Source organism: Otolemur garnettii, unplaced genomic scaffold, assembly GCF_000181295.1.
Source record: "Otolemur garnettii isolate 467f Iridium unplaced genomic scaffold, OtoGar3 scaffold00014, whole genome shotgun sequence".
NCBI classification, from domain to species: Eukaryota; Metazoa; Chordata; class Mammalia; order Primates; family Galagidae; genus Otolemur; species Otolemur garnettii.
In genome coordinates this window covers 24,006,384-24,018,752 of record NW_003852409.1, presented here as the reverse complement: position 1 = coordinate 24,018,752, position 12,369 = coordinate 24,006,384, and the positions used below count along the sequence as shown (strand labels likewise).

The window sequence follows — 12,369 nt, the reverse complement described above, 5'->3', positions numbered from 1 at the left end:
CCCGCCACCTTAGGTGTACGTGGCTGGCGCCTTAGCCGGTTGAGCTATAGGTGCCGAGCCTATTTTCTGTTTTAATGACAGCCTCAAATCATGGGAGAAAATGATAATTGACATTAACTACAGAGGGACAAGGAGGAGTGAGAAGGAGGATTATAGAAGGTAAGGAATGTAAATAAGGTCGATCAATCCAATATGTAATATTATATTATTAATAATTATATTATATTATAACTTTATAGTTATCCTTAGAAATTCTTGGAGCTGGGATAAGATTAAAAAATCATCCAACCTAATTCTATGGATATATAATTAAATTAATTAAATCTCAGATTAGTGAATTGACTTGTCAAAAGTTACACATTAGATTAGTCGCAGAGGTTAAATGTTTTATTAATTATCTAGCAATACTAGCCCACTTTCTCCTAGCCCAGTCCTTTGAGTTCATTTCAAAGGTCCACTAAGTGATTTTTAAATTTTTTTTTTGCCAGTGTCTGATAGTAGAGATCAGACAACAAACATGCAGAAAATTTTTATGAATATAAAAACGCAAGCTAAAGAGAATAATACATAAATAAACATGAACATTTTACAAGGTCCAGGAAATCAAAGTCGTGCATGATTTAGCTACAGTCACCTCCTGATTATCCATCAAAATGGAAGTAATTCCAGCCTAGATAACATGTAACACTGAGCTGAGTACTTACTGTGTGTCACACTCCCTGTTAAGCATCTTACATAAGCTATTTCATTGAATCTTCACAACTACGCTATGAGATAAAAGCTGCACAGAGAAGTTTAAGTAACTTGCCCAACAGCACAGCTGGTAGTAGAAGATATAGAGTTCAATTCCAAGTCTCCTGATTGCAAATCTAACAGTCTGTCATGCCACTTTTCTCATGTTCTGTTGCAGGGTGTCCAACACATTACCCACACTGATATTTTTCACTAAATGCAATAAGACTCTAAGTCCTTGAGTCTCAAGAAAGCAACTCACAACCAACAGTGTCCACTAATCTTAAGCTTCTCTCCTCAAAACTCATTGTCAATGGGGAAAACAAAAGGCAAATGTGACTGGCATCATGGAGAATGCACAGACTGATCTCTGTAGGCAAACAATAATAAACAGCCTGTATATTTCAAAGTACTATTACGTCCTTTATAGTCCTAGGCTTAGCATATAATAAATCCTCAATAAATGTCTGCTGAGGAACTGCATAAATGAGAACAAAATAGGAGTCAAATGAACTGAAAGTAGGCTAGTTGCAGTATTAGATATGGATAATCAAGAGTTGACTGTGGGTCACATATTTACCAATCATAAAAACAATACAAATTCTTTCCTCCACATTCAATTTGCTTCTGTATGTACACATCCATTAAAAAAAAATACACACACACTCAAACAAGCACATTTCCTAAGGAGGCTGGACAGTTTCAAAACTTAAAATGTAAGCAAGCATAGTAATACAAGTTATCATGCAAACCATGAAAAACATAGTATACAGTTCAGCCCTAAAAGAACTACCTTTTAGGAAGAATAAAGAATCAGCCAGAAAAGGGCCTGCAAGAAACCAAGACAAAGGCTAAAAGGAGAAAGAAGCAAACATATTGTCACCTGGAGAACTTAGAGAATTAAGGTGTAATAATGTAAGTTGCTTTTCACTGACAACTTACTGTAGGAAGTCATGGCTATTAGTACTTGTGTTATTCTTACATGGACACATTTTATCATCACTTGAACTATGAGTTATACATCAACTACCTTCCATTACTTACCTTGATTCATTTCTCCAATAATTATTTTTACATTCATATGTCACTAAATCCTCACAACTCTGTAAGGCTAGCAGGACAGGTAAATCATCCTCATTTTAAAATTAATAAACTATTATAGCTCAGGGGGGGCATGAAAAAAATTACAGCTCAGAGGGCCATAAAAAACAAAATAAAAATAAGGAAAATAAAGGACAAGAATTAAATAACCTGCAAAAGTAGAAAGTAAATTCAGTTAATACTTGTTGGTGTCACAGGGAGACTACTATGGTTTAAATGGCCACCAAAAGACTTCAATGCTACTTTACTTTTATACCTTAATTGGCCTACTGCATGAGCAACTACTTTATAAAACTGGAATATGTCATATAATTATAAATTATATCATTATCAGATAGCCTGAAAAAGATAATGAAACATGTTTTTCAAATGTAAGGTCTTAGAATAAGAAACAGACTCCTTTTTTTAAACATGATAGTCCTTTGCAATAATAGAAAAACAGGCAAAACAATATGAACTGGCAATTTAAAGAAGAAATACAAAATAGCTAGTAAATACAATCACAATACTCTTCAACAACTATAGGAACTTGAAATTAAAACAATAATAAGATTCCACTTTTTTCTATCATTTGTACAAATTTCAAAATAACAATACCAAGTTGGAAACTGGACCCTTTTACTCACTGCTGTGGAAATATAAATAGGTTATAAGCTTGCTGAAGTATGCATTAACATTTATGAAAATTTTAAATGCAAATTACACACCAATTCTACTTATAGTGATTTATGATAAAGAAATACTAGTATGAATGCACAAAGTATATACAAATAAACACACACAAAGAATTTTCTCTATAGTATAGTCTCGAATATAAAAATGCAGACGCAACCTAAATATCCATTAGGACTAGGCTAAATTATGGAGGATCCATTTAAAGGAACACAACACTGATTTTAAAAAGAACGAGAAAGACTTATACATACATACTTATATCTTTTTTAACATGGAGAACTATCTATCCATAGGCTGTTTTGTGAAAGATAAGCTATAGAATAATAATACACAGTCAACCTTCCATATCCATGGGTTCTACGTTAGCAGATCCAACCAACTGTGGATTGACAATATAGGTATTAAAAAAAAGGAATGGTTGCATCCTTTTTTGTCTGTACTAAACGTGTGCAGACCTTTTTTTCTTGTCATTATTCCCCAAATAATACAATTATTTATATAGCACTTAACTTTTATTAGTTATTATAAGTACTTTAGTGATGACCTCAAGTGTACAGAAGAATGTGCATAGGTTATATGCAAATACTACACTATTTTATATAAAGGACTTGAGTATCTGTGTAAGTCCTGGAACCTCACAGATACGGAGGGATGACTGTATATAGTAAGATTCCTTTTCTAAGAAAAATCACAAAAATATTCTAGGGTATAATGTGCTTAACTACACATATATTATGTAATGACATATATATGTATAAGCTTGGAAAACCAAAAGGATATATAACTAACATGGGGGGAATGGGGTAGACTTTCATTTCTACTGTATATACAATATTTACATTATATAAATTTTATATATAAACATTTTTAAGTGGTTTATGATAAAAATAACATAATGATACAGAGAAGAGCACAAAACAGTTACAGAAAATATGCAAATTAAAAACATTTATTTAAAGCACAAACACATCAACACTGTAAATAAGCAAAAGAGAAAACTAAGCATTTATGTTGGCCACTACAAAAGTTTTGAGATAGGCTTTGGTATGGTCCATAATTTCACTTGCAAGAAACACAGTTAACAGCATTCGTTCTGATACACCCATGCAAGTTTCAACTTCCTTAGCTTATCAGTGTTGCTGGGAGGGTTCCATTTGTTTCCCTCCACATTGATTTTACATTTCTTGACTTTTGTGTATGTCAAAATTTTCATAATGACCTACGTATAACAATTCTTTTTTTTTTTTTTTTTTTTTTTGAGACAGAGCCTCAAGCTGTCCCCCTGGGTAGAGTGCCGTGGCATTACAGCTCATAGCAACCTCCAACTCCTGGGCTCAAGCGAGTCTCCTGCCTCTGCCTCCCAAGTAGCTGGGACCACAGGCGCCCGCCACAATGCCCGGCTATTTTTTGGTTGCAGCCATTATTGTTGTTTGGCGGGTCCGGGCTGGGGATTCGAACCCGCCACCTTAGGTGTACGTGGCTGGCGCCTTAGCCGGTTGAGCTATAGGCGCCGAGCCCGTATAACAATTCTTAATTGCAGGACAGTACAAAGTCTTAAGACATAACATTTTGTCAAGGTTTTCAGAGGGCTGATTAATATACACCATGCATGGAATCAGCACACAGAAATTATAAAGTTTTTTTATCTTAGTAATAAACAATAGACTTTATGTTCCAAAAAGGAACTGTAACCCAGGAAAACTTATTAAATGTTTACAAATGTCACATGATATCACAGTAAGTAATGTTTTTTATTTTTGTATTTTAAGCATGAACATTATGTGATGGCACAAAAAGTTCACTGTTTAAATAAAATTGATCATTATGTAATTATCCACTGGTTTCATTACTCTTCCATCCTTTCTACTTTATTTTTTAAATTTTGTTTCTTTTTCACAGATAGTATCTCACTATATTGCCCAGGCTGGTCTTCAACTTCTCAGTTCCAGCAATCCTCCTGCCTCATTCCCAAGCAGCTGGGACTATAGTGCTTGCTACTGTACCTGGCTATCTATTCTACTTTATTATGGAATGGAGAGCAGTAGACATATATATAATTGAAAACTACTAACAATCATCTCATTATTAACATCATTACTGCCTTTAGAATGCAGTTGAGATATTTGAGCACTATCTTCAAATAAGAGGCCATAAAAGAGCCCACAAATTTTTGAACATTTGAATAACATTGCTGGGAAAGTTTCCCTGTCTTTCCATCATGTTCCCATGGTATAAATTACCTTTTTTCTCAGGCAAAGAAATGTTCCAAAGGAGGCAGTTAAGAATCATATTTCAAATAACAATTTCCTTCCCCACACAAAAGAGGGAACATTCTTTTCTCCTTGCTAAAAAAAGTAAGTGTTTAGACAGAATTCTTGTTATCAAACTAATAATTAGAGAACTAAAAATAGACCTGCCATTTGATCCTATAATTCCTCTATTAGGTATATATCCAGAAGACCAAAAATCACACTACAATAAAGATACTTGTATCAGAATGTTCATTGCAGCCCAATTCATAACTGCTAGGTCATGGAAGAAGCCCAAGAGCCCATCGATCCATGAATGGATCAATAAATTGTGGTATATGTACACCATGGAATACTATGCAGCCATTAAGAAAGATGGAGACTTTACCTCCTTCATGTTTACATGGATAGAGCTGGAAAATGTTCTTCTTAGCAAAGTATCTCAAGAATGGAAGAAAAAGTATCCAATGTACTCAGCCCTACTATGAAACTAATTCATAGCTTTCATAGGAAAGCTATAACCCAATTTTAGCCCAGGAATATGAGGAGAGGGGAGAGGGAGGGGAGGGGAGGGTGGAGGGTGGGTGGAGGGATGGTGACTGGTGGGATCATGCCTATGGTTCATCCTATAAGGGTACAAGTGAATCTCTCTAAATGTAGAATATAAATGTCTTAACACAGTAACTAAGAAAAAGACATGAAGGCTATGTTAACCAGCTAGATGAAAGTATTTCAAATTGTATATAGAAATAGTACACTGTACCCCATGATAGTATTAATGTACACTGCTATGATTTAATAAAAATAAAAACTAATAATTAAGAATGGCAGTCTTAAAAGGGAAATGTAAAAAAGGACAAATGTATCTATGATTCTATTACTTACATGATAAGTATAATTCCCTAAGTTATAATTAGGTCAGAACAAGGAATTATCAAAAGAAAAAAAGGGGGAGGATATCAGTAAGTATTTTTTCCTTCAGGGAAAATAGCCTAAGTTTACAGAATCATATTCTCTGGTTGAAAAAACTTATTAAGGTCAGTTAGTTAATCTCTTGTCTAATGTTTTTGATGTTTCCCCAAAGCCCTGAGCATATTTCAGGCCAGTCTCTACCTGTTTCAATGACAGCAAACACAAATCCAGAGTTACTACATTTTATCTCAGGACAGCTATTAGAATTTTCTATTTTATTACTAAATGCAAATGTGTTTTATTAGAATTCCATTTATCAGGTCTTTTTTAAAATCTCATGGAGTCTTAGTATATAACTCTAGTCCCTCTTCCATGAACTAGTCCTTTCAATGTCGGACAGCAATTTTCATAGCTCACTGAGTCTCCTCTTCTCCAGCCTGAACACTGCTGTCTTTTTGTCCATTCGTCATATAATATGTTCTCACAAGGTTTAAAGTCTCTGGATAAGTTACCTTCTAAACATATGTTACCTAGTTTGTCTAAATCTTTCTGTTTTAATATATTTTTCCTATTTCAACCATAAAGCCAAGTTAAACAAAATCTAAATATTGTAGATATACATAAAGGGCAATGTGAAAATGTTCTATACTTCCATTTCTCAGAAATATGAGATTGGTGTATATTTTGCCATGTTCCCCTAAATATACTACTAAGTATTTTTAGGTTTAAAATCACGCTTGATACACTGTTTTGCAGCTTGCTTTTTTTTCACATAATAAAATGTGTTAGACATCTTTTCACATAATAAAATGTGTTAGACATCCTTCCATGTCATGACATACAGTTCTATCCCATTTTATTAATAGCAACACTCTCTTCTACCATATGAAAGTCCACTGAGGAACACTTCAGTTATTTGCAATTTTTGCTAACATGAACAATACTGTAGTGAATATGCTTGTGTATATGTATGTTCATATATGTATTTATGGACATATGCACATGTTTGCAAAATCTTTACATATTCTTGCTACTGTTTCTATAGAATATATAATTAGAAATGGAATATCTGAGATACCAAGTATGTCCATTTAAAATTTGGATAATTTTGCCAAATTGCCTTCTAAAAATTTTTGCCAATGTACAATCTCACCTACAAAGTTGTTGTTTAAAAATATACAAACATCCAGGGGCAGTCTCTTCAGGTCCTCATAGGATGGGGTGTCACCTTCTCCTTTTGTTCTGAATACCATACTTCACATAGTATAACCCAAGATAGCATTAGTCTTTTGGGAAGCCTTATTATAGACAACACAATCAACTACAATTCATAAAGCATTTTGTACACATTTCTATTAAGCCACACCTTCCTAATTCTATGATTAGGAAGTTGCATTTTTAGATTGAAGGGCATTCTCTGTCCTCAGAGAATACAGCCAAAACAATGGAAAATAAGAACTTACCAATTCATTCTTTGTGTTCAGGTCACTCTCTAGCTCCTTACAGCTCTGTTTCTGTAACATAGCCTCCTCTTTTAATGATTTGTTCAGTTTATCTTGATTTTTAATTTCCTCAAGGAACCTTTCTTGTTTGCTCTTAAGCTCCTCAGTTTCCATTGTCTTCTTTTCCAAGTCTCTTTCTAGTCTTTCTACCTCTTCTGCCAATAAAAATTTAATAGTTTGTCATTATATTTCCTACTTGAAAACGTAAGAGTATTCCTCAAAACAACAGCAGAAAAGTCTAAGAATAATGTAAATATAGTTCACCTTGAAATTTATTTATATATGTATATGTATTTTTTTCTTGAGACAGTCTTTTTTCTTTAGCTGAAGATTTAGATTTTATTTTTTTTAACTTTTATTCAAATTAATATGAGGGTACAATATTTAAGTTACATTATTCTCACTTCCAGGGTAAAGTTCCATTTATTCTTGAGACAGTCTTATGTTATTGCTATGGTGTTGTCACAGCTCCCAGCAACCTCAAACTCTTACCTCAGCCTCCCAAGTAGCTGGTACTACAGGTGCCCACCACAATGCCCAACTATTTTTAGAGATGGGGTCTCGCTCTTACTCAGGCTGGTCTCCAATTCCTGCGCTCAAGCAATCCACCTACCTCAGCCTCCCAGAGTGCTAGGATTATAGGTGGGAGCCACCGTACCTGGCAAAACCAATTTATATTAAAAGGCAACGAGGCATTATTATCATTTGGCTGACATTTTAAAAAGATCATACTTTACTTCAAGTATTTAATCTAACTAGTCTGTTGATGAATGAAATTTCTTCCCCAGATCCCCTTTAAAAAATGTATTATTTTATTTTGTATTAGAAATTACATTTAAAGGATACTGCAAACATCTTTGCAAAACATTACATTATCCTAAAATCCATCAAAGGCTTCTTCTTAGGATAAGACCCAACAAGGCTCCCCTCTTCAGGCTCATCCTCAAGCATATTCAACTTCAGCTTTCCTAAAGTGATTCCAGTTCTTCAGATGTGTTGCCTCTTTTCACTTACAGGTTTTTATTCACATCTTTTTGCTTGGAACTGTCTTCCTCTACCTCCTATTGGACTATTTTATTTTACAACCTCCAGGTCTTAAATTTCAAATAACATTTTGAGAAGCTAGCCCTGACCATATCCTCTCCCAGGTCAATTGCTTCTCAGAAATGCTCCCCTGCCAACCTGAACTGCTATAGCCCTTATCACACAGGTAGTTATAAAACGTGATCAAATAGCTTGGCTGTCTGCCTTCTTTACTAAAGCATCACAAAAGCAGAAACTGTATCTGTCTGGCTCACCACAGGATCTTAACAGCCTAGCACATTAAAGGCTTCTAATTAATATCTGAAGTCATGAATGAACCATAAGTACTGTATCAAACATTTCCCCCAGTAGTATATTTATATGATGACTTTTTTGCATTAATTATATTTTTAATGATTCTAAAACAAAAAATTCAGAATAAATGTTGAGTTGAGATTTCAAACTATTAGAAATTTTCCATGTTTCCATGTTTCTCAGGTATTGAATCAAACCATATGAAATTGCCATTTTTGTAGGTCAAAACAGACTAACATCAGCTTCAAATGGTTGAACATGGTTCATTTCCCACCATTCTAAAATGGGTACTTCATACCTTTTCTTTCCCCTAAAACCTCCCATACGTCTTTTTCTATTTTTTCTCTCAGCTGATGACCTTTTATTTCATTGATCAAATGATCCTATCATTGGATCCTTATTTTTTCCACCATCAAAGCAACAAAATTACCCACACATGCACGTATCTTCTCTCTTTTTTGATGGAGAAAGTACCCCTTCTACCAAGGGATGACTTTCCCCCTCTAACCCTGTTCTCTTCTCTTCTCAAGGGTCAAAAGAATTGCGCCATGACTTTTTTCTCCACTCTGCTCTTGAATATTGTTTGTTTCTTTGATTATTGGCTTTGAGGTTTACTTCATTTGTTGTTTCTGCCCACTTCCTGATCTGGAAACTATTGGTCAATTTTTAATCCTTTTTTACTTTAATTTTTTTTTAAAAACTCATTTATTAAGTACTATGGAGAGAGAAATTATGGGAGGAAATTTCATATCTTTAGGCAAATGTTTCCCTCTCATTCACTCTTCAACCCATGATAATCTAGCCTTTGTCCCCACCACTCCTTATCTTCTCCTGTCAAAATCATTATCACATGTTGCCAATCTAAAGTACATCTCTGCTCATCTCACTTCATGTCTCAGTAACATTCAACGTGGTTGACCACTTCCTCTCTTGAAACCGTCTTCTCTGGGCTTCTGCAATCCACTATTTCCGGGTTTTCTCCTACTTTGCAGGCCTCTCATTCTCAGATTCCTTAACAGGCTGCTCTGCTTCCTCATTCTAATCCCTACCTGAATGAGCTGGTGCCCGTGAATTAAATATCATTTTTATGCTGATGACCCCCCAACTTATATCTCTACCCCAGATTTCTTTAAACTCCAGATTCATATTTTTGACTCTCTACTTGATAGCTCTACTAGGTTGTTTCACAGACATTTCAAACTCAACATGTCCTAAAGAAAACTCTGAATTTACCTATTTTTATAAATGATAACATCATCTAGCCACATACTCAAGTCAGAAGACTGAGAATTAGCCAATCCATTTTAAAGTGCTGCTGATTCTTTCTTCACAATTTATTCCTCTTTTTGTTCATCCCCACATCCACCACTTAAGTACAGGGTACTCACATTTCTAGCCTGGATTACTACCATCCAATTACTAACCTGGCCCAACCCTACTTAGTTTCCAAAATTGGACTAGACTAGGGATGTTCGAGGTGGTATAACATAGATGTTAGCCTAGATTACTGCACTAACTTCCTAACAGGTCCCTTCATCTCCATTTTGTCCTGCTCCAAATCATACTCTACCATGTATCAAAAATGATCTTCAAATATAAACTGAATCCTCTAGTCCTATCTCTACTTAAAAACTGTCAATGGCTTTCCATGCCAATGGAATTGGAATAAAATCCAAATCCCAAGGTCCTATGCCATTTCACAATTCCCTATCTCTCTAAACTTTTTCTTGAGCTATCCTCCAGTCCTTCTAGTTTTCTTTCTGTTCCTTGAACTCACCAGGGTCTTTCTAACCTCAAAGAACAAGTTGCTCTTTCTTCCTGAATGTCATTCTTCACATGGCTAACCCTTTCTTCCCTTTCCTTTCAGCTTAAATGTCACCTCCTCAGAGAGCCATTCCTTTGTACCACAAGGAGGGTTCCCCATTACTTTATTTGAGTTTATTTGCTTTTTATCTATCTTCTCTACTAAAACATAAGTTACATGAAGGCCAGCACCACATGTCTTGCTCATTATTGTATCCTTAGAATCAAGTATTCTGTGCAGTGTCCAGTATATGCTCAATAAATATTTGTTGACTTAATTAAGGTGCCATTTCTCATGCACATTTTAATAACATTATAAACTTTATAATACATTTTTCTAGATAACTCCTGAAAACAAATTCCTCCCTCATCCAAATTGAGTTTAAATGTCCTCTTACCTAAACTGAATCTGTCAAAAGCTTCCTGTCTATCCTTAGTGGTAACTGGCTGACCTTCCAAACTTTCCAGTGAACGGAGGTGGAAAATGGTAAACTGGAGATAGTGAGGAAGGGTCACAATTGGATTTTCAATTAGGATCAGAGAAGTCAAATCTTGAAGTGGTTTCAACTTGCTTACATCTTGGAGCTGAAATGATAAAACATTAGTATTGGTATAATTTAATTTAATAGTAATAAATATACCTAAGGGAAGTAATTAAGAAAAAAAAATTTTTTTTTGAGATAGAGTCTCACTTTGTCACCCTCGGTAGAGTGCTATGGCATCACAGCTCACAGCAACCTCCAACTCCTGGGCTTAGGTGATTCTCTAGCCTCAGCCTCCCGAGTAGCTGGGACTACAGGTGCCTGCCACAACGCCTGGCTATTTTGTTGTTGTTTTTGTTGCAGTTTTAGCAGGGGCTAGGTTTGAACCCACCCTCCTCCACCCTTAGTATATGGGGCTGGTGTCCTACCCACTGAGCACAGATGCCGCCTCGAGGAAATTTCTCTTAATATGACAAGGAATCCATCCATGAAACCAGTTACCAAAAAGTCATGGTATAAGGGGAGAGGCAGAAAGGGAGTATTTATAGTGTGTCAGGGTAGTATTATACATTTTCCATATAACATTTCATGTGTGCTTCCTCATAACAACCTAGGATCATCTTAATTTTACAGATGAAGAACTAAAGATCCAAAAAGTTAGGTGACTTGGCCCAAAGCTCAAAGCCCAGAAGTGAAGGAAACAAGATTTGAAGTCAAGTCTGTATAACTTTAAACCCATTGTCTTTTCATTATACTGATAGAACACATTTTAAAAAGGCTATAAAAAAGATTCTGACAAATCTTCAAATAATTAAGTTATAATTGATAATTAAAAGACATAAGGACATGTAGAAATACAATTTTAAAGCTTCTTATAGTATTCAAAGAGGGATTTAAAAAGGTTTAGAAACAGAATTCCAAATAACTAGTATAAATAAAACTTCCCTCCTAAATTAATATGCATTACTCTTAATGATGCCAGTGTCAAATAAAACCTAAGTTGAGAATATCAGATAAAATTAGAAATGTTTATTTATTTGAATGATTTTTATATTACTCAGGTGATACTAAGTACTACCTGAATCAGATCAAGTACTTTGAGAAATATTTGTAGCAAATTTTAGATTCATGGCTACCTCTGCCATCATCCCATAACTTCAAGAGCTCCAAGGTGATCTTGTACAACATGGTATGATGCTTGGGCTCTGAGGCTTTGGGGCTGTCATAGTAAAATGGTAGAGAATCACCTTACCACATCCTCATGAAAATGAAATTTAAAAAATGTTAATAATAAAGCATTAAATAGTGTAACTTATAATTATTGGCATCTGCTAGTGAAGGTTTAAGAAATACAGCCTTAGAGTTATTTACTGTTTTTAAGTTTTTAAAGCATTTTCACATCTATCATTTCATTTGAGCCACATAATACTGCTATAAAGGAAGCAGTATAGGAATTACTTTCTCTGATTTAAACAGTGAGTTTTAGAGGAATTAGGGAATTCTCCAAGGATATGGAAGGCAAATCTAGGCCCATAGTTGAAGTCATATTTTTTTTTTTTTTTTTTTTTTTTTTTT

The 12,369-nt window shown here is 34.7% G+C and overlaps 1 protein-coding gene across 1 annotated transcript in view; it reads right to left on the bottom strand.

Moving 5' to 3' along the window:
* CNTRL (centriolin) overlaps positions 1-12,369 on the bottom strand; it is a 106,022-nt gene that overhangs the window by 70,146 nt on the left and 23,507 nt on the right. The window contains exons 6-7 of the mRNA XM_012802438.2: positions 10,711-10,897; positions 7,133-7,326 (exon numbers count right to left, since the gene is read on the bottom strand). Of these exons, the coding sequence (XP_012657892.1) occupies positions 7,133-7,326; positions 10,711-10,897 (381 nt within the window). The remainder of the gene's footprint in view (positions 1-7,132; positions 7,327-10,710; positions 10,898-12,369) is intronic.